At 36.6% G+C, this 24096-nt stretch overlaps 1 protein-coding gene across 5 annotated transcripts in view; it reads left to right on the top strand.

The window, feature by feature from the left end:
- LOC113050954 (RNA-binding protein 26-like) overlaps nt 1-23695 on the top strand; it is a 30108-nt gene extending 6413 nt beyond the window's left edge. For 2 of the 5 annotated variants that reach the window (XM_026214443.1, XM_026214447.1), the window contains 12 exons: nt 283-402; nt 493-558; nt 723-839; nt 942-1016; nt 1655-1822; nt 1902-2006; nt 3700-3903; nt 3990-4076; nt 4151-4264; nt 6166-7195; nt 7356-7734; nt 13484-13761. In XM_026214443.1, coding sequence (XP_026070228.1) covers nt 283-402; nt 493-558; nt 723-839; nt 942-1016; nt 1655-1822; nt 1902-2006; nt 3700-3903; nt 3990-4076; nt 4151-4264; nt 6166-6255 — 1146 coding nt within the window. In that variant the 3' untranslated portion in view covers nt 6256-7195; nt 7356-7734; nt 13484-13761. Of the gene's footprint in view, nt 1-282; nt 403-492; nt 559-722; nt 840-941; nt 1017-1654; nt 1823-1901; nt 2007-3699; nt 3904-3989; nt 4077-4150; nt 4265-6165; nt 7196-7355; nt 7735-13483; nt 13762-23161 lie in introns of those variants that run through there. The other 3 variants (XM_026214445.1, XM_026214444.1, XM_026214446.1) reach the window with 3 other exon arrangements.
- Nucleotides 23696-24096: the final 401 nt, after the last annotated feature.

Below are 24096 nucleotides of genomic sequence, written 5' to 3'. Positions count from 1 at the left end.
TTTTTCCAAATGAAGTACTTAGCAATGCATATTAGTAATCAAAAATTGAGTTTTCATATTTTTACAGTAGGAAATTTACAAAATATCTTCATGGAACATGATCTTTAATTAATATCCTACAGTTATTTGGCATAAAAGAAAAATCGATAATTTTGACCCATAAAATGATTTTGTGTCTATTGCTACAAATATACCCCAGAGACTTAAGACTGCTTTTGTGCTCCAGGGTCACGTATATTAACTCACATATCTGATTGTTGGAGTCATGTTTGTTGTTTGTAGAGCACACAGACAGCCCAGGAGTCTGTGGTCACCACACCGAAACAGTCAGTGAAAGACCGGCTCGGACCCCTGCCCACAGCCCACCCTGAATCCTCACACGACCCCGGCGACGCTGCACAGGTGAATGTGTGTCTCAAACTGTTCCTGAAAGTGTGTGCTTCGTCTGTGGTCGCAGATCTCAGCATATCTCTGCGCTTCTCTTCTCTACAGAATACAGCCAAGGTTTCAGTGAAGGAGCGTCTGGGCTTCTCTAAACCAGCTGGCTTTGGAGGAAAGGTTTGCATAGCTAGGCTCTGTCCTGTTATCAGGAAGTCCACTTTTAGGGCCTATTTACACGTTTGTGTAGAAGCACTTGTTGTGGACCACTGGCTTCTTTTGAGACACCTGTAAGTTTATACGTAATGTCAAATCACTTGGTAAATTCTTTCATTTCTTTACAGGTTTTTTCTACTGGCCTGACTAAGACGGTTTATAACCCGGCTGCACTGAAAGCTGGCCAGAAGGGAGCGCCATTCGGGACAACTCTCCTCGCAGAAGATGCCCTGAAAAGGAAGCAGGTTTGTATTAAAATCCTGGAAAAAGCAACCTGCAAGTCGCACATTTTATGCTTGAGCTAGCAGTGTTGAACTAGTGTAAATGTGGTTGTCTTTCTCCACCAGGAGGCGCTGAAGCTTCAGCAGGACGTGAGGAAAAAGAAGCAGGAGATTTTGGAGAAGCACATTCAGACTCAGAAGGTGCGCCATTAATTGTTGTCCTTGTGTCTTGTTGTTCATACCTTGTTAATTCGAAAAATGCTCGTTGTTTGCTAGATGTCACTATCTGCTAAACAGTTGTAGTTTGAGTCACAGTTAAAAAGTTATTCAAAATTGTTTGAATTTTAAACATTTAACATTTTCTATTTTTTAATTGCTACTTTTATTCAGCAAGCGCACATTAAATTGATTTATAATGTTACTAAAGATTTATATTGCAAATAAATTCTGTTCTTTTGAACTTTCTCTTCATCAAAGAAACCTGAAAAAATATAACTAGTTTCTGCAGAAATATTAAGCAGCATTGATTAATGTAATTTTTTTTTCTTGAGCACCAAAAGGATTGTGTGACAGTTCAGATTTACTGACATATTTATAAATTACGTTTTAAAATATATTTAAATGGAACATATTTTTTAGTGAAACTGCAATATAGTACTAGGCTGGCACTGATTTCATTCAAAATGTTCATGAGGTTCATAAAAAAACAAATCTACTGAAAGTCTAGAAAAATAGCTTTTTGTTGTTGTCAGAGCTTGCTAACTAGAGATGAAAGCATTGTACATAACTTTGTACATAACTTAGTTTATGAGATGACTGAGACTTCTGCATGTCTTCAGCTGCTGATATCTAAGCTGGAGAAGAACAAGTCCATGAAGGCGGAGGATAAAGCTCAGATCATGCTGACCCTCACCACCCTCACCAACAGCATCACCAAACTACAGGAGGAGATGAAAGGACTGTCCAGTGCTAATGCCCTCAGGACCACGCTCAAGAGTAAAGCTCAGGTACACACAGTCCCAGAGAACCAGAATCAATGAATGGATGTTTCTGCATATGTATATTGTGATGCATCTCTGTTTTCAGGCTCAAAAGGAGCTCCTGGACACAGAGTTGGACCTTTATAAGAAAATACAAGCAGGAGAGGACACTGCTGAACTCAAGCTCAAATACACTCGGCTGCAGTTAGAGGTATTTCACAAAGAGACAAAAGCTCTCTGTTTGTAGTTGTAATTTATTACCTATAGCTAGATATTGACACGTTTATATTTTTTCAAATGTAGACAATGTGTATTTACATATGAATTAGAGATCGAGCGATATGGGTTTTTCTATTGTCGATGTTTAGAGGTCAGGGTCAGCCGATGGCCGATATCTTGAAGTTTTCCCCTTCATTTGCATGCTTAAATGTATCCAAAGTTAACCAAACAATTCAATAAACTGACCAAGTATTAAATATATAAAACAGGTAGTATATATGTCAATCATTTACATAAAAGTTTTAGAGCATTTATCAAGCAGAATTTTTCAGGTTTGTTGGAACATAAATGTAAACTTAAATATACATTTGAATAAAATAAATACAATTTTATAAATAAAAATTAATTTAACTGAAAAATATAAAAAATTAAATATATAAAAAATAAATAATATTAGCGCTTCAAACATACTAGCAACCAGCAACATCTGTGTTTGGTATAAATGACACACAACATCTAAAGTGCATTCTGATTTCAAACTTACATCGCAGTCTGTTCATTATTAAAATAAAGTACAGTCAACCAAACATATAAACGGTTACACTGGTCAGTTTAAATAGACCGTAGTATACCGGTCCACTCTGCTGTTATGCCAAGGACGTTTTTTCTCATGTGAAGAGGATGATCTTTTCCGTCTAGTTTACATTAAAAAAATATATATATATTATTGTTTAACATTCAGATACATTGCGAATATGGAAACATTTGGATATGTGCAGAACGAGATGTGAGCAATAACCTCCAAATACATCCAAACCTGCGCTTGCTTGTCCTCGTATGCAAACACTCATACACTGTCACGACCTAATGCACTGTAAATGCCAATTGTTTTAAAACAAATATGCCTAGCGGAACACAAAAATTCAAAATTGAACATTTTGCAGAACAGGATCAAATAAAGTACTGGTCATAATACTTGCAAAAAATGTTTGATGTGAAAAAAGCGGTTCTCTGACTGCGCAGCACAGCCATAAGCACCACAGTTAAGTTTGGGATTATAGTATTAAAAATAAAATTGTGTCATTTGAAAATGCAATTGTGTTATAAAATACAACAATGAGCACCAAGAAACCATTTAAAGAGGCGCATTCAGTGGTCTCCTTGATGGGAAAGAGTCAACAAAGTAAAATGATCTCAAACGTATGGCACGCTCTCTTCATTTTATCAAATCACATCTATTCATTTTACAGTCCTGCTACTAGCATTTTATTCAGACTAAAACTTCTTTAATTCAGGGTGAGAAAGCTTTTTTTCCAAGTGGTTGCTGCAGATGCATTTTACAGCATTTAGGTTATTAATTAATCGTTAATTAAAACGACGATCGATCATGGAAATTATCAAATATTGACATCCCTAAATACAAATGAGTTGGATGGAAACCTGGCTATTGTCTGCATGAAACCATGCTTCCGAACAAATATCGTTCACGGGCAGCTCCAGGACAGCTGTCTCTGCGAGCCGATGCCGATATATAATATATAAAAAATGAGAAATATCAGCCCGATATATCGGTCGACCTCTAATATGAATGAATGGCTTATAAACAAAACATTCCATCTTTGCACTGTAACTGCAGTGCTACTTAAGCTTCATAAGCTTACATAAGATCGTTTCCTTTCATTCAGGCTGCCAAAAGGGGGCTTCTGACCCCAGGACGTGGGAGGGGGGCCCACAGCAGGGGTCGGGGGGCCCTGAGGAGCCGAGGACGCGGGATTCGAGGACGCGGAAGAGGAGTCCCAACTCACGCTGTGGTGGATCATCGACCCCGAGCTTTAGAGATCAGCGGTTTCACTGAGGCCGATCGAGTCGACCTGCTGCCACACTTCGCAGTGAGTGACATTATAAAGGGCATGTTACATCACACTGTTATGAGGTATGTCTTTGAGTCATAACTGCTTTTCTCACTAACCTCCAGCAATACGGGGAGATTGAAGATTGCCAGATGCAGGATTCCAGTCTTAGTGTCATCATAACATACAAAACCCGTGCGGAGGCTGAACAGGTCTTAACATATTCCCATAAACATCAGTAGATGCATACTTCATGCAGAGTCTAAACTTCAGCTCTGTTTCTCAGGCGGCCATCCACGGCGTTCGGTTAAATAATCAGGAGCTGCGTTTGGCCTGGCACAAGCCCACGGCTTCCCACAATCCAGCAGACCAAGACGAGGTTGAACCTGAGGATGAGGAGGTACGCCCTTTGGTCTGTGTGTTTGGTCTGCTTTCAAAATGTTTCTTTTAGTGAAAAGTGGGGACATCCCATAGGCTTAATGGTTTTTATACTGTAGAAACTGTATATTCTATGGCCCTTCACCAACCCTACACCTAAACCTAACCCTCACAGGAAACTTTGTGCATTTTTACTTTCTCAAAAAATCTCATTCTGTAAGAATTGTAAGCGTTTTGAAAAATGGGGACATAGGTTATGTCCTCATAAGACACCCTCTCCTGTAATACCTGTGTCATACCCATGTTATGTCCTGATATGTCACAAAAACAAGAGCACACACACAAACTTACTGGCCACTTTGTTAGGTACACCTTGCAAGTACCGGGTTGGACCCCTTTTGCCTTCAGAACTGCCTTAATTTTTCGTGGCATAAATTCAACAAGGTGTTGGAAACATTCCTCAGAGATTATGATCCATATTGACATGATGGCATCACACAGTTGCTGCAGATTTGTGGGCTTCACATCCATGATATGAATCTCCCATTCCACCACGTCCCAAAGGTGCTCTGTTGGATTGAGATCTGGTGACTGTGGAGGCCATTTGATTAAAGTGAACTCATTGTCATGTTCAAGAAACCAATCTGATATGATTTGAGCTTTGAGACATGTTGCATTATCCTGCTGGAAGTAGACATCAGAAGATGGGTACACTGTAGTCATAAAGGGATGGACACGATCAGCAACAATACTCAGGTAGGCTGTGGTGTTTAAACAATGCTCAATTGGTACCATGGGGCCCAAAGTGTGCCAAGAAAAAAACCCACCACACCATTACACCACCACCACCAGCCTGAACCGTTGAGACAAGGCAGGATGGATCCATGCTTTCATGAATGTTGCAGTAGATATCGAGTCTCATCAAACCAGGCAATGTTTTTCCAATCTTCTATTGTCCAATTTTGGTGAGGCTGTGCGAGTTGTAGCCTCCGTTTCCTGTTCTTAGCTGACAGGAGTGGCACCCGGTGTATTCTTCTGCTGCTGTAGCTCATCTGCTTCAGGGTTCGACGTGTTGTGTGTTCAGAGACCGTATTCTACATACCTTGGTTGTAACGAGTGGTAAATTAGAGTTACTGTTGCCTTTCTATCATCTCTAACTAGTCTTCTCATTTACTTCTGACATCAACAAGACATTTTTTGTCTACATAACTGCTGTTCACTGGATATTTCCTCTTTTTCGGACCATTCTCTGTAAACCCTAGATAGGGTTGTGTGAAAATCCCAGTAGATCAGCAGTTTTTGAAATATTCACACTAGCCCATCTGGCACCAACAACCATTCTATGTTCAAAGTCACTTAAATCCCCTTTCTTCCCCATTCGGATGCTCGGTTTGAAATTCAGTGAGTCATTTTCACCACATCTAGATGCCTAAATGCATTGAGTTGCTGCCATGTGATTGGCTGATTAGCAATTTGTTTTACAAAGCAATTGAACAGAGGTGTACCTAATAAAGTGGCTGTTGAGTGTATATGTATACATTATGTATATGTAGAAAAAAGTTATTTTAAATTGTAATAGTATTTCACAATATTGCTATTTTTGCTTTATTTTGAAATGCAGCTTCAGTGAACATAAGAGACAAAAACAGGAAAAAACTTTCGAACAGTGGTGTGTATATTAAACAGCCCTGCAGTAATACATATTTTGGTTGTCCAGAGGCTGAAATATAAAAAAAATGAACATCATATTTTCTATTTATTTGGAACTTAATTTACATAACCCAAAAATATGATGACATTTTGGAATGTTGTGATGTTGCCTAGCAACTGTAAACAACCTTGCATTGAACCTTAGAACAAGGTACAATGAGTTGAATGTAATGTAGTATAATTGAGCATTTTTCTGGTTCTGATTGGCTGCAGTTTCCAGAGGATTTCCTCGTGGATGATTCCCTGCTGCAGGACGATGATGAAGAGGAAGAAGATAATGAGTCGCGCTCATGGCGCAGATGAAGATGAAGCCGTGTGTCCAGTCCTGCTGCCCTGCAACACTCGAGCGCATCAGATCTTGAGTTCTGTGTTTTTGAAATGGTTGATTTTAAAAATATTGATTTACATTTCATTGGCTTTTTTTTTTATTTTACTTATCAAACCTGAGCAGCAAATAGAAAATGTACTCAGAAGGCTGTGAATTTCAATTATTGAGATGTAGAATAACATGAATGATTTGGTTTCTCGCTGTCATCGTTTTCTTTTGTATCGTGTCAAAACAGTGACTTAACTTTTGGCGGCTGCAATTTTTTATTTTTTTTATTCCTTTTTTTTTATGGTCAGTATGTTGACCCAAATTTATTTTCAGCAGTTCTGAAAATGTTACAGTTTGAGACAAATGTGGGAAATGTTTCAATCTCAAAGACAACAGTAGAGCATTGTTATAAGTTGTTTGCTTTCCTTAGTATAATCAGCCTGATGAGGATGTAGCTCTTTGTGTACATATTTTATGTATCAATTTTAATAGTTTGTATGAATTCTTTGCTTCTGGATTCATCTCCTGGGTTTAATTTTGAAATGTAAAAGAAAATAAAGAATTGAAATGGTCTAGAAAAAATAACAGCTGCAAAAAAAAAAAAAAAGAAAAGAAAAAAAATATTGAGAGCTCTGCTGCAAAAGCAGCATTGAGAACAAAAAAACAAAACAACTCTGAACAGCTGAATAAAGACCATTTCAACCCCCACCCCCCCAATCCTCACAAAAAGAGCAAATTTCCTAAATTCTTCATGCACCACAGTACCAGCAAGTAAGTATGGAGCACTAACAAGCGTAAAATGAGGTAAACAAAGTGTTCTGTGTGTTATTTCACATCTGTTTTTCTTTTCAGTTGACTAACTGTAACTGTTTATTTCTGTCCGTTAGGTCATGTGTTGATGTTTTAGTAGCAATAAAATGATTACAGGTGAGTAAAAGCTATACAATAAGAGCAAGAAAAATGTAGGAAGATAGAAATATAAAATCCACAACATTTGAGATTTAATTACAACATAAACAGTAATGAACATTACTTTTTGTTGTTGTTGTTTTGGGCATTTTCATTGTCAACTTTTCTTGTCCCGCAGGACACTAAAACCTGTTTTTACAATATTTGTTGACCCTTGATGCCATCGCACCATCCTGACGACTTGCATCCAGCCCCCCACCACCTCCGAGCATCACATTTGCATAGTGGAGAAGAATGACCCAATCAGAGCTGGAGCAGTCGGTGATGTGGCTCTCTCACCTTGGTGCCTGTCGTGGAAGCTCAGCTAATTGTGAAGAATTAGATTTGCTCTTGGAGTGTGCCATGCAGCTCGGCTTTACCCCACCAACTAAACCTCACCCGGCCCAGCAAGGGGGCCCTTAAGTGGATGCTTGCCCTCTCCTACACTGCCCCATGCTGCACTTCTCTCCCAAAACAGGTCGTTGGGACCTGATCTCTCACCATCGGACAGGCCTAAAGTGAGTGTGTGTGTCCCATTCCTCCCCTAGTTAAAATTTGACCCCTCTCCCGGGGTAATATAACATTTTAATAAGCTTTGTTGGGTCAGTTAGTGTGTCGTTACTATGGAGATTGTCGCGGTGTGTGAGGCATGTGAACCGCGGTTCTTAAATAGCCCTATTTAATCTGAGCGACCCCTGCAGCCCGACTGCTCTGTAATGAAGTGATGTATTTGTTAAACTCAGACTCATCGTGAGCTGTGAGTCCATGAGGCCAATGCATTTCCGGCGGAATAAACCATGTAATGTGTTTAGCGCAGAACAAGTGGGCTAACTAGTTTAGAGCGTGTCGGAGAGCCTCAGCTAACACGTTTACATTGGCCCAGCCATTTGTAAAGACTCTTTAATCTGTAATCTGTGTCAGTAAGATAAATGGGTTTATTTCTTAACTGGTGAATGATGTTTGACTTGAAAATCATGTGTGAAGCTTTTATCATCAGTCTTTTTTTGTCTGAGTTAGGCCATTAATGTATGCAAAAATCGGAATTCGCCCTGCCAATATTTATTTACATGTAATCCACATTCGGTTCTGATCAAATGGAATCTTTTTTATTTGTTTCATTAAAAATGCTCGCCTGAGACGGGTGACGGTGGCCTCCTCCTGCTAGTGCTGAGAAAAAGTCTTTAATATTTGATGTGATCACGGGCCTCTATAAGCAAATTTCAGTCCCCGGCAAGTTCAGCCGAAACATGATTAATTTAGTGTTTATCCCGACATCCTTTAAAAAAAACAAAACCCGCTCGGCCAGACGTGCAGAGCTCAGTTTGAGACTAAATCTCTAACGCTACATCATAATACAGGCCTGGGGAGGAATCTTTGGCTGGATCACATTTTCTTATTTGGATATCTGAGAAGGAGGAAGACTGAGGAGCTTTGAGTTGGGTTTTGTACCACTGTGTGGTGGTCAGTATAGACTGAGCAAATCTCACTGCTTCCAAGAAAGCAGCAGAAGTTTTATTATTATTTTTGGTAAAATGATGCAGTAAAGTAAGATGATTGGTGGTCTTAGCTGCTATATGCAGATATGACATCATTTACTTGATAGATTTCAAAGTTTTATCAATCTTAAACTATAGATTAACTGAATTATAACAAAAATACTTTATATTCCTAAGCCTTTAAAGAGTTTGTTCACCAAACGTCATCAGTTACTCACACTCATGTCATTCCAAACCCATCAGATTTTCATTGATCTTCCAAAAACAAATGAAGACATTTTTAATTTTTTTTCATTACACCAGAACTTTACAGGTTGTGTGTCTTTCTCACCTTGATGAGTTTGCATCCCTGCACACTGTTTTGGTTTTAATGGAAACGAAGCATTCAAAATATGTCTTTTAATTTATAATCTGCAAAGGAGTGGGAAAAATGGAAATCAGGATTGGGCACAAAGTAATTGATGCATGTGGAAATGGGCTGAGAATTGAACAAGTAGTTGCAATCTGGCTGAGAGAAAGATATGAATCTTTCTTTGCCACTTTTCCTGATGATTATGGAATAATACAAGACCTTTGACCTCACATGTGATTGCCCAAAGCAAAAATTTTATAAAATGCATCATATTTTGTGAGAAAGTTTGGCATGCTAGAGAAAAACATGGACTATTTTTGGAATCAGCCAAGCTGAAATCGATAAGAAACAAGTACTGGATTTCATTCAGCAAATGTGATGCAGGGCGGTGTAATAAATCACAAATGATTTCCTTTCAAATTCAGCGATTGCATTCAAAATCTGAAATATATCTGCAGCACTGCAAACTTGCAGCTTTGAACGTTGTTCTTTTTAATATGATCAGAAGTTAAATCTGTGACTTTTAGATCTTATTGGTATCATCTTGTCATATACATTTTGCAGAAACTTGCCTCCTAATGTTTGTTGAGTCCGCTCGTTGGGAACTGCAGTTGTACTTAGCTAAATTAAGTAGATGAATTAATTGAAGTTTTACTGGAGAACGAAAGGATGAGGGATTTCAATACACTACAGCGCTTGTAATGACCGATTACTAGCTGTTTTTTCTCTCTCTGGGTGAGTTGTCAAGAGTGGCTCCATCTGTCTCACTCTGCAGCGTGTGTAAAGGTGCTGACAGAAGCTTTGGCTGTTTGAACTTTACAGTGGCCTTGTCATGCAGACAACTGCCCTCAGCTGAACCACAAATCCCACATTCCCCAGCAACATGGCAAAATTAGCTCCATAAATCAGAGGGGCTTCTGGGAATAGGCCCTGTGTTGCCAGGGGCAATGGATCATCCCAGATACTGGTGTCAGGGGTGCGTGAGTCTCAGACCGCCGGCACATCAGCCATCACTCGTGTTAAAAATACTCCAATGAAGTCTGTGAGAAACACTCGAGCAGGAGCTGCCAGAAGTGTCTGTCGGTGTCTGTGTTCACACACACATACACACGCATCCCTCTCTTTATTTTTATTTGTATTGGCTGGTGCATGATATAGTTTTGCATGTGACTTTTTAAAGGAGATTTTGAACCATTGCAATCAACGTTATGACTGTTTGTTTTAATAGGTTTTTCTAGTTCTGTGCCTGATCACTGGATGGCAGTGTGCTGCAAATATATTCACCATGTCATTATTGTGAACAAGAGTGTGATATGATGTTTTAGATGGAAGGTTTGGGCAGTTACATACTTTCCTGCTTATTGCATAATTCTCCATGATGCAATCTATTATTATTGCAATCTATTATTTTACAGTGTAATGTAAAATAGCACTAAACGTTTTTAATTTGAACTTTGACGTTGATTTGGCTTCTTCCTTTTATCCAACCCCCTGATTATTATTTTCATAGAATGATACATTTGTTTAATTATCACATGCACAATATTAAAAATAAAGCTTAATGCCACTGAAGAAACGTTTTTGGTTCCCCAAAGATTTGTAAAAAGTAAAAAAAATTATTTGTGTTAAAAGCATTTTAATAATGATACTTTTTCCACTATAAGAACCTTTTGTGTAATTGAAAGCATTGATGTTAAAGTTAAATAAGCTTTCCATTGATGTATGGTTTGTTAGTATCTAACAATATTTGGCCGAGATACAACTATTTGAAAATCTGGAATCTGAAGATGAAAAAAAAATCTAAATATTAAGAACGCCTTTAAAGTTGTCCAAATGAAGTTCTTAGCAATGCATATTATTTTTTACAGTAGGAAATTGACAATGTCTTCAAGGAACATGATCTTTACTCAATATCCTAATGATTTTTTACATCAAAGAAAAATCTATAATTGTGACCCATACAAGTTTTTTTTTTTTTAATTTTAAATTATTTTTTTGGCTATTGCTAAAAAATATACCCCAGTGACTTAAGACTGCTTATGTGGTCCAGGATCACAAATATACTTTGATTTGCACAGGTTTGATGTGACGGGCCATAACGGGGTTAAAGATGTCAATTTAATTATGGGTCATAGGTCACATTACTTTACAAAAACATCCTGGAGCCAAGATGGCAGATTAGAATGATTTCAAGTAATTTAGGTTCCTTATGATAACATGCTTAAAAATAAAGTTTCTTTATTGGCATCAGTGGTTCATTCATCCATTGAATCGTTCTGTTATACAATTAGTTCTTTAAATGGAAAACAGTTCTTTGGATTATTTAAAATGTTCTTCATATTAAGAAAAAAAAAATGTAACCCTAAATGCTTCTTCTATGGCATCACTGTGTAAACCTCCCTTTTAGAAACTGAATTTTTTTAAGAGCATAAATGAGAGATAAATCGAATATTAACAATCCAATCTTTTCTTAAAAAAGAAACTACATGAACCAATTCAAACTCTCCTGCTTATTTAAGCATGTTTTCAATCACTTGCTTTGATAACTAAACCTGTTTTCATCTAGATGCTATCTGCAGAAATAATTGCCTCGTGTTAGAGATCTCTGTGTGTTGTTATAAGACACGGTCAGTACGACGCAGTTCAGAGGATCAATCCTGCTGCACTTTGCTGTTTTAAAGTCCGAGTAGAAATAAAGAGACTGCATCAGGACCCCAGGGGCTATTCAACATCCCCTCCACCCCAAACACTGCTATCTGTAAATTAGCTGACTTTGTGACCCTGCCTGTAATTGCATTAGTTTATCAATGTAGCACACAATTTATTATCCCTGGAAATAACGGCACACACGCATAGGGCCAGTGTGTGGAGTCTCACACCTTACACAGTAATTAGAGACGAAGGATTTCAGAAGACGTGCTCTAATGTGTTTGAGAGTCTGCTTATGGGTCTCTGATCAACACTGTACAGACCTGAGCACATGGATAGATACACCACACCTCTATTTCCATCTTTCTTTTATGAGCTAGGTGCCTATGATTCAAATATTGTAAGGCAAGTGTTAGTATTTCTATTGCTCAAAATGAACAAACCTCTAACACTAACTAAATGTTAACTTTGCATTGTACGTTTGATAGTATGAACATGCACGATACCTCATGTATCCTGTGGCTTGTTTTTTTTTTTTTTCTTTTGATCACACTAATATTTTATCTGGCAGACAAAATATCTCTTAGACAATGAAAGACAGTCCTGAGCCAACTAGAGCTTTTTTTTTAGGAATCAGAGTGGCTCTCTTGACTTGGGAATGTTTTAGAACATACATTTCTATATATATGTATGGAGCATGATAGAAATAAATGAAAAGCAGTTCAGTAATGTAATGTAACATTATTGTTTTGTATTGGAAATTCTTATCCTGGATATATGATCACCATGCGGCATCTCAGACGCTTCATGTCTCTCAGATCATGTTTGGAATGACCTTTATCACTCGGCTAACTTCTTGTAAATTATCATGATTTCTTTGACCGCTCATGGGTGCATATTTGCATCTGTTCAGATCCGCCGCGTCTCCTGTCCCTGTTATATGCACCTTCAAGCTGTTTAATTAAAGCATGTATTATTAATCCGACTATATTTGAGTCGTTTTTCCTGTCCCTGTGCCGATATGACTGCTACATTAAGGCTAAATTGTTTTGCAGTAATTCCCATTTAATGTTTCTCTCATAATCAGAGGCTTTAGAGCAGCAGGAGGCGCGGGAGCGAGAGGAGAGCCAGGACAGAGGAGGCCGTTACTGTAGCTTAGCGTTTGATGTGCGAATCACATATTTGGGGCCTGTAATTAGGTCTGTTTTACAAGTCAAATGCTGCGCCAATGACAGTGGCAAAATATGAGCTTAATAAAAAGTGCCAGCTGAGACGATGCTTCCCCCGTCCCTCTGCCTCCGTCCTCGTCTCAGAAATATCAGCTCCAGTGTAAAGTCAGCTCAAGGCCAGTAATGATTCTTTCTGACTTCACATATACCGCAATTGTTCATTCTAATATACGGCCAACCACATCTCCCAGATATTAAGATTATCAGAGCACAACGCTCATATATCTGGAGGTGCCGGAAGCCATATTGGTAGCAGACATTGGCACTTGATTACTACACATTCATTCTAACCCCATGGAAATTGGTTTGATACGGTCAGAGTGATTAGTTCGTTGATACAGTTCGAGTCGTTTAGGAAGTAAAGGAGACCTGGTGAACTTTTGAAAATCTATGACTTACCATAAAAATATTTGTTATGGGCCATGCCTGCTCTGTATATTTAAAAAATGAGTATTTGTTATTAAGAAATATTTTCATAAAAGGCTTTCAGAAATATGCTTTGTTCAAACTCATAAATGTATTAATGTTAATTTGTCCACAGAATGGCGAGACAAACAAGCATGATAAGCGAGAGTGTACACTGTAAGTTAATATTATTTATTCAATAATATATAGTTGTTATCATGTATTGATAATATGTTGATTTGTAATATTTGAATGGGATGACATAAACTAACGGCACAAAACATGGCAATCCCTTATATTCACTGCAAATACTTACTGATGATTGTTCTGTCGTTATGTCTCCGATCTGATGTCACTTCCTGGAGGATGATGTCAGTCAGGATCTGGATGTTGGGTCTGGATTTCTGAAGGATTGTGTGACTGGAGTAATGATGCTAAAAATTCAGTTTGAAAGTCAGCTTTGATTGTTCCTAATAAACTGTTTAACTGCACTCACAAGTGGATATAAAATTATGTTGTGGGATAATTAAATATATTCTAAATAAACTACAGACATAAAATTCTATACATTTATTTTGTCCTCACATTCTTTCTTGTAACTCCTCCCTCTCAGTGACACACAGCTAACAGAACGGCTCATTATGCAGCTCATTATGCAGGCCTTTGTCTTCTCAGGTGTAAATCACAATGATATTCATGATAGTTGACGCCTACTCGCATATGACTTTTACCAACAAAAAGAGTCTTAGAAAATTTTAATAAATATATTGTTTCTGTGAGTGAGTAAACAAGATGAATTTCACATAATTTAGAAAGAAAAATTCTAGGCTACAAGCTCCAGTTCTCAAAAATCCCGGGAATCATTGTTCTGTATGTGTAGTTCTGTAAAGCAGTTTTGTGTTTATTGGACTTTAGCGACTCTGTCTGTACCTGCATCTGTTTGACTCTCCTCCTCTCTATCGATACTCTTGTCATTTATCTGGACGCGGCAGCCTCGACCGCCATATTGATTCTGTAGAGGCAATTTACTGGGAAATGGCAGTGAAGCAGGGATTTATTGTGCAGCCACTTCATTGTCAGATGATGGGTGTAAAATGTGATGGTAACGAGGGCATTGAGGTGGGTCGTGTCGCTCCTCTCCACCCCGTCATAAATAACTCCAGTCCCGTGCAGCAAGTGCGGCTCTGATCCCCGATACAGAGACAGATGAGTGTTTAAGAGACACAGCTCTAAGATCATGTGCTCACTTCTATCGACATCCACTGTAGACTGGTATACTTTAGTTATCCTTGAGGAGAAATACGCGCTATAGGCCTATTTCTTAATATTTTAATAACTTATAGTCATATAACCTGCCTTAAGCTATGTCATGTATTATTGTCTACTTTTGGTTATATTCTGGTCATTGGGTTCCCTCTTACAATGTCTGCAAAGTTTGTAAAGTTTTTTTTCACTGGATAAATCATCATCCATTTGATTACCACAAACCATATAATTTGAGATCATTTGTGTCTCTAGGACCAGCATTGCAAGATAAGTTGTGCACCAATGTTTAATAGTGTCACTGTACTGCAGGTGTTAAAAAATAAAAAACCTATGCAGTTGTTGTCGCCATTCTGAAGTTAACCATTTGGATGTTGACTAATGCTTTTTTATATGCTAATGACATTAATAACCATTTAGCTGCACACAATTTCAAGATCATTAGTGATTTAAAGGTTTCATCTAGAAGAGATGTAGACACATTTGTGTGTGTACGTTCATTTTTCTGAATCACACATTTGAGAAATCATCATTGATCAAATGTAGGACTGCTTATAGACAGTTTTAATACACTCTTAAAAATAAAGGTTCCAAAGTTTGTTTTTTTTTAGTTTTTTGCAGTGATGCCATAGAAGAAGCATTCTGGGTTCCCCAAAGAACCTTCAGTGATCATTTCATGACATGTAAGAACCTTTTTTCCCCCTTCTCTTCTGAATCTAAATAACTTTTTTCCAATAAAGAACCATTTGTTGAATTTAAAGTTTCCATGGATGTTAAATATTCTTTATGGAATCATGTGTAAGAGAGAGAAATTAATATTCCTCATCATTTTAAAATGTCAATGACTCCAGGGTATGAATTTCCCATATGCACTTGAAGGCAGCACGAGACTACAACATTGTTGTAAAAACCAAAACAGAAAGGGGAGTGTTCAAAGCTTTCTGGAAAATAATTTTGTGTGTGTGTGGTGCCGATGGTGGAATAACACACTTTGCTTCTAAATGGTTAGGAATTGTATCGTCCAAGGGATGAAAAATAAAGGGGAAAAAAAAGGTTCTTTATTGGCGTTGATGGTTCAATGAAGAACCTCTTGGAATATTACCGGAAACAAAAAGTTCTTTATAGTGGAAAAATATTCTTTAGATTATTAAAATGTTTTTCACACTAAGAAAAAAAAGGTTAATTTAGAAACTGACCAGTGAATGGTTCTTTGAGCATCTGAAAATGGTTCTTCTATGGCATTGCTGTGAAAAAAAAAAAAAAACACAATTTGAGACCTTTATTTTTAAAGGGGTCATATGACGTCGCTAAAAAGGAAAATTGTTGTGTATTTGCTATAATGAAATGTGTTTATGCGGTTTAAGGTTCAAAAAACAAATTTTTTTCACAATGTACATTATTGTTGCTCCTCTAATACCTGCCTTTCTGAAACGCGTCAATTTTTACAAAGCTCTTCGTTCTGAAAAGCAAGGTGTACGCTGATTTATCAGCTGTCCATTGCGTTGTGATTGGCTGAATAAATCAAAGTACAGTACGTTAACTTTCACAACGAAACAGCATCTGAACAAAATATGGTGGCGGCAATAAATGTTACTCCACCTTTTTTGCATGAACAATAGGGCGGCTTTATGCAAATTTTCCAACATCATTACATAGACGTGGGGGCATGTTAAAATGAGCCATTTTAGGTAGGTGTGGTTAAAACTCTTAACTTTTATAAAGAATATCTCTCTGGATTTTAGACTAGTCTTTACAACTTTACAGATCTTTATGCACCAAGAGCTTGTAACACTCCAAAGAAAAAGGAAAAATTAAAATCTCATCATATGACCCCTTTAAGAGTGTAGGTTCATTCCAGTCTATACTACACTCTACAGATTAAATGCTCTTTTTTTGCATTGATAATTCCGTGAAGAACCTGTAACATCCATGGAATGTTTCCATTGAGGTTCTTTATAGCGCCAAAAGGTTCTTTAGATGTTATTCAAACTAAGAATAAATGGTTCTTTTAAGAACAGTTCAATGAAATGTTCTTTGGAGAACCAAAAATGGTTCTTTTGAGTGTTTTGAATAGTGTAGTCTTTGGTGATCTTTGCAGGTCTAAGGAGGGTGTCTTCTAAGAGAAATCCAAAAAGTCCCTTGTGTTGGTTCATGTGTCTGTGAGTCTTCACACACTTTTGTCCTTGCTCTGATGGCGTCTGTGTTCAGGTTGACAGATGGGCCGTGTGACTTATGGACGGCACATTACCGTGAGCGTGTCACTCAAATAGAAGCGTCAGCCTTAATAGCAGTGAGCTCCGCGCCGGAGGTGAGAGGGATTCGATGATGATGATGAGATCACTCCCGTAATATCATAAAGCAGTGTTTAAATATTTTAATTTCATTTGTCAAGCCGCCACCTTCCCCACACTCCATTACTCTGCTAACCATCCCTCATCAGCTGAATTAGTGCATTATTCATCAGCACTAATTATTTTCACATAATGTCTGCCCCGATATATTTAACCCTCACATTATATCTCCCCATAATGGCCTTGTAAAATTGAAGTGGAGTTGGAAAGCTCATTTAAAGAACATCAAAGAGACGGGAACGAGTGAGATGGGAGGCTGCCGAGTTAAACACTTCGGGTCGAGGGTCCCTACTGAGTCAGGACATTTGTTCCTGTCTGATTTGCATGGTGAAGGAGAGGAGAGGTCGAAGGGAGACTGCTGAATGAGTGTGTGCTCTGCTTCAACATCCACATTTTTCACTGTAGGCTTCTGGACTGCAGCGGAGATGGGCTGTGGACTGCATAGTGAAGTTATTTGGACATAAGAGTGAATCTTCAATCAGTGGCTTTTGGTTACTTGAAGTATTCAAGCTATCCATGTTACCAAGTTTCTCTCAAAAACGATTCACTGTTTCTTAGAAATCGTTGTAACATGACAAGTTTATATAAATCTACATAAATGCATCTGTTTGCGCCAATCATTTGTGATCCAGCTGTAAGGTTTAATGAATCTTTGCAAATCACCTTTCTTAGTAATGCACTAATTAGCAAGTTTCACGATGAATGCGGCTAAAGTAAACAGTTCCTCAGAGAGTGTCAAGGAAGAGAGGGGCGGGGTCAGCAGAGCTCATTAACATTTAAAGGAAAATGCTACAAAACGGCGTGCTCTGAAAAGAGATGTTTTTGACAGGGTAAAAAGTGTGTTGTTTTACACTACCATTGAGGAATTTTAACCAAACTACGTTATAGACTTTTCATTAAAAACCTAAAGAATCATATCAACTTATAGAAAATGATTAATAAATGATGTTTACACTCGCATTTATTCAAGGTTTAAATCTGTAAACTTATTTTTTTGCTTTTTAAACTATATTTTTACAAGATTTCTGGTATCTGAAGGCTTTTTTTCAGTCAGTCAGCTCGCACTACATCTGAAGACCTGCACATCTTCTCTTGCAACAGAAGATTGTTCATGTCCCTCTGACCTCGCTGTTACTTTTCTACAGCTTTACTTTGTTTCTCCGGCTCTCCTTCACTTCTCGTTTACCTCGAGGAGCTCTGACATCTCTGACTGGGGTTAAAAGACTGACTGACTCACACACACACACACACACACACACGAGATGCTGGACTCACAAAGGGTTTTATCTGATCTTTATTAATTCATGACTTTGACATTCCACAACATGTAAAATTTAGACACGCACCTTGTTCTTGCTCCAGTTGGTATATTTGTGGTGTCCCGTGAGCTTTAACAGTGACCTTCACTGTAACCTCTCGCTCTCAGCACAAACAAAACAATACACCGGGGAGAGCACAACTCACAGTTAACAGACGGGAAATAACTTTATTAGTCTGACAAAACAACACTGACATTGTACAAGGAAAAATCAAAGCACATTACATTGATCATCATATCGTGAACAAACAAACTGAAATGACTGTAGATGATGAAAGCCTAACTAAGTGCTTACATCAGTGTTTCAGTTGATCAATTTGAGAGCACATTTGAATATTTAACAATCTCTAGGTCCAAATTCAAATAGGATAATTCATCAAATAAATCAGTTAATCGCATACAAAAAGTTGGAGTTATTGTTACACCAATAACAATTTAATAGACCCTAAAAAAGGCCTAAATTTAAGATTTATGTATTTGAATTCCATTTAAAATTGTGATTACAGTTTTAGCGTTATTAAACTATTAAACTTTGTGATGCATTCATCTGTCATAAAACCAATAAGAAACAGGTACAATTTCTGTAATTGTACTAATAAACTAAATGTGTTTTAAGTAAGCAGGTTTTTATTTTTATTATCAATAAAGCCAATTTCTTCCAATATCAAGATTGCTTTTTCCACAGCTAGCCATATTTAAACCATGTTTATTCTTGTGAACTGAAATAGTTTTCAATGAACACGTTTATGCAGTTTGAATAAATTCAATGTAAAAAAAATAAATAATACATGTTAAAATGATAGAAAAAGTTAAATTTAAACAATACAGTTAATTTCACATTGTATATATAAATACAATATAGTATAACTAAATTATATTTTAAATGAATAATTCTCTTTTTGGAGGAGATGAATGTTTAATAAACATGCCTTATAATGTGCATACAATATAATTTATATAATAGCGAAATAATTTGATGAAAACTTCAGACTTTTCCAATCATTGGGATCTCCGGGCTGTGACAAAAATTAGCATGCGATTCCAAAATGATCTCTCATTTGAAGAGGAGATGCAGATTATGAAATATTCAGGTTCAATTTTCCCCTGTCAGCCGTCTGAGGGTCATAATTAGAGCAGGATTCACATTGTAATTCATTGTGTGGACAGTGATGCCAGATCCTCCACCCCACGCTCAATAATTCAGAGCCGAGGGTCTCGCTGTGTTTTTGGGAGGGGCATAAGAATGAAAAATGATGGTGGATTGACGATTTCTGAGAGGCAGGTGGAACTTAAAGTATTGATATTTTAAGTCACTCTTAAGTGTTTGAATTTCAGTGCATCAGAAACATCACAAAATATCACACCTAATGAACAAAAAAAGCTTTTTAAGTTTTTATCACTTTTTCTCTATATTGTTTTTTTTTATAAAAGACTGTTATTAAACTATTTTTTTTCATTCCTTGCCACAGTCACCTTTGACTTGCTCTAATGTTATTTTAGTAATAATATATATTATTACACTATACATATTTGGAATTAACTTGTATTTTTTTTTACATTTCAGTTTTCATTCTGTTAATCGTATATTAATTTATAATTACTAATTTCCAACAGAATGTGTAATAATAATTATTTGTTTGATTGTTGAATTTTTTAAAGTGTTTTTTTTTTTTGCAGACTGGTGTCTCATATTACGTTTTTATTATAGATATTCTCGGGTATTATTTTTACTTTTTAGTTATAGTAATTTTGTCATGTGCTTTTTTCATATTTGTGCATATGTGCTTTTTTATATTTCTATTCAGTTTTACTTTTTTTCATTAATTTGTGTTTAATAATTGTAGTACTTCCATATAGATGAGACGGCAAGTTTTTCATCTAAGATTTAAATTTGAAAAAAAAAAGCTTTGTTGTAACTTAAATTATATTATATAAGAATATTATTAGTTGGGGCATATACTTTTCTATGAAGCTGCAAATTAAACCGCTAAACGATGACCTGTGGAATTAAGATATTATTGCTGTATTATTTACTGCAAATCTGCTTTGAAATAATGTACATAACTGACTTGACTTCTGGTCATTTCTAGTCAGTTCTCCTTAAGTTAAGTTCCTGCAGAGGAACCACAGATGTAGAGGATCCCAGTAACTATGATCCACTAACTATTACCAAACTCTAAACCACATCTTTTGTCTTCATTTTGAACAGTATATCTATTATTGTATTATTAAAAACAAGCAACTGAGACCAACAAACCCAAGATGTGTAGAAGTTTCAAGAGTGTTGGAAAAGTTCTCACACGGTCCAGACACAGATGTCCTGATCTGTCCTCGAGGAACGTCAGCATCTGTCTGTTACGTGCGCATAAAACACACTGAGTTTATTTTAATGAGACACTCATGAAATGTGATCTGCAAGGTAATATAACGTGGCAGTCTTAAAGGGCAACATGTCACAACTGATTCTGCAGCTTTATAGCCGCGCGTTAAAATTCAATAATGGGAAATTGAGTTTTCACAAAGTATGAAATGTTTGCTTATTATTTAGTAAAATACAGCAATAATTCTCTTCACACTGAAGTAGACAACTAAGGGTTAGATTAACAATAAGACAGATGATACAGGAAAGCCCCTGGACTGTTTTATGTAGCAGAAATAGTGTAGAAATCACTCAAATGTATGGAAGAAAACTTACAGGGAGACTTACATTACTTTTCCAAAGTTTGGGGTCAGTACGTTTTATTTTTTATTTTTATGTTTTTACATTTAGTTTTTAATGTTTTAGAATTTTTTGATGCGTGCATTTATTTGATAAAAAAAATGGGAATAACAAAAATATTTAGAAATATTATTTAAAAAACTATTTTCTGTTTGAATATATTGTAATAATAATAATAATAAAAAATTCCTGTGATGTAAAGCTGAATTTTCTGGTTTATTACTCCGGTCCTCATATATCATTCTTTCAAGAAACATTTATGATTATTGTAAATAATATATTGTCAACATTATATCTGACTATGAGCATTTATATATATATATATATATATATATATATATATATATATATATATATATATATATATATATATATATATATATACACAAGTTCAAAAGAACAGCATTTATGTTAAAGTTTATTAGATATTTATTTATAAGTGTTTTTCTTCCTATTTTTTTTTTTCACTTTTGATCAGGTGTTCAATTTTTTTTTTATTCAATTTAGATTTGGATAAAAGCCTTTAGACAGATAAGTGCACATTTCCTCCGAAAACACAACCAAATGTATTATCTACAAATGTATACCTGACAGAGCATTGAGCCGAGAAGAGAGACAAATCACAATATTTAAATCAGCTTGACTTATGAAGCGGCTCTAATTGGCAGGTGGACAGGCTTGTGTCTGTAATAATTCACATCTAGTGTCCAAATATGACTGCAGGATTCAGTCCCACTCATTTTATGCAGGAGCGCAGACGTTTTCCTCTTCCTAATAAAACCCTCATATGCTTCATTCTCTCACTGTGACTGCATGATAAATCAAACCAGAGATATTTCAGCGGAATTTAGCCCAAGGAGAGGTAATTTAAATAATATCTCGTGCAGAGCTGCTTCCGAATAAAAATTATGTCTCTGGCAATATTTCATCCAATATGAAGCTGAGAAAATGATTTCTTCCTAAATAACAAAAACGCAGTAATTCAAATAGGCAACCTTTCTATAAGCAAGGTTAATTACATCTCTCGCTGGAAGAGGAGGTCGCTAACATGCGGAAAACAGAGGCTGCAAGCTTTCAAAACATGATGCGTTTCATTACTCATGTCATTATTGAGAGGATCATTTCATGCTATAGAGTTGGGAGGCAATCATGGGACATTTAAGCATCCTACATTAAGCATCCCAGCTAATACTGTGCCACTTATCCTGCTTGCCAGAAAGGTATCTGAATCTATTCCTGACGAATAAAGGTTATAGAAGTCATCATACTGTAGTGATTCACACGAGAGTGGCACAGTTTAAAGACAGAAAAGTATTACTGCCACTAATGAGACTTGATTATTAAACTCAATTATTAATTTTGCAGTAGCCTGTTGGTGGACAAAAGGCAAAATGACACTCAAATATGAAAACGGTGGGGTTTTAAGTTAAAATTATATTTTATTTATACAAAAATACTTCAAAAAAAATTATTTGGACTGAAAAAATATCACCTATAGATGGGCTTAATTGTAAATATTGACCTATGTAAAATGTCATTAACAACTGTTATTTCAGTATTATTTGGACACTATTATAGTCTTTATTAATATTTAGATTTTACTTTCTTTTTTCATTTTAATTTAGTTTACTAAACTAAAACTATATTAAATGTTCCTATAGTTTATTATTATTATTATTATTTTGGTTTTAGTTATTTTAGTGTGTCTTTGTTAAATGAAAACAAGAAATGTTAACTAGCTGAAATTAATTTTTTTGTATATTTTATTTTGGGCAGCATTTATTTTATTTCAAGTAATGGAAATTTTTTGTGTGATTTTAAGTTTTAGTTATAATAACCTTTAAATTTAATAACCCTGATTCACAATACATTTGAGGTCTAACAAATTATAAAAGTGTCAAGTTCTTGGCCATCATGCTTGATCTGATTAAAAAGGACCCTATTATCTTACCATTCATATAATTTATGATCTGCAGCTGTCATTCAGTTGATGGGTTGAACCTTGAGAAGATCAATTCCTGCCAATCATCACCGAACAAAAGGGTCTGACTCTCTTCAGGAAGAACCTGAGGATAGAAAGATAGACAGAGACAGACAGACAGAGAGAGAGGTGGAGGTTCATTAGTGTTTCATAGGTTTTTAATTGGCTCTGTCTGTTTGTAGGGAGGTGATGTGATCTCTGTGGTGTGTCATGGTCCTCGGTGCCCTGGAGATGGTCTGAGGGGGCAGGAACGGGAGAGCTGTCACCGGATGACATGGCAGAGAAAGCCCGTGTGTGTGAGGCCGCTGCTTTGATGGAGACCTCGCAGACACCTGCTCCTCACACACTGAATACAGAACAGCCTGATCCGCTGCTCACCTCTGCACACAACCTCAGCCTCATTACAATGGCTGACATACTACATACAGCACTTAGGTAGGTCTGGTTCTTCATGCCTATGGAAGGCCATATTCAGCATATAAGAAAACAATAATTCTTTTGTAAATCATAACTATGACAACTCAAAATGACAACATATGTTATAACCAGGGGTGCACATACCGTATGTTTCGGACGATAAGTCGCACCTGAGTATAAATCGCATCAGTCCAAAAATACGTCACGATGAGAAAAAAATAAAATAAAGGTGTCGCACTGGACTATAAGTCGCATTTATAACCAAGAGCAAACATTACAGTCTCCAGCCGCGAGAGTGCGCTCTATGTTTTCAGTGTAGGCTACAGGAGCAGTGAGCAACATAGAGCGCCCTCTGGCGGCTGGATACGGTAATGTTTTCTCTTGGTTCATGTCAAATTAATTTTTATAAATAAGTCGCACCTGACTATAAGTCGCAGGACCAGCCAAACTATGAAAAAAAGTGTGACTTATAGTCCGGAAAATACGTTAAGTGGTCCACAGGTTCGCATGCACGACTAAAATAAAAAATGCGTTATATAAATGTTCTGACAGCGCATTTGCGTACCGACATGGTTGACAGCTGTTAATACACAATTACCATTTTAGATCACAAACTGTACTCTATAAGTTTTATTTTCAACCTGAAAGCATAAATCTAGGCTATGCCCACCGTTTCAAAGCACAATGCAAAACTGTGACA

This window comes from Carassius auratus, chromosome 31, assembly GCF_003368295.1.
Source record: "Carassius auratus strain Wakin chromosome 31, ASM336829v1, whole genome shotgun sequence".
In the NCBI taxonomy this organism is placed as follows: domain Eukaryota; kingdom Metazoa; phylum Chordata; class Actinopteri; order Cypriniformes; family Cyprinidae; genus Carassius; species Carassius auratus.
The sequence above is the reverse complement of the archived record's forward strand: the minus strand, read 5'-3'. Positions and strand labels throughout refer to the sequence as shown.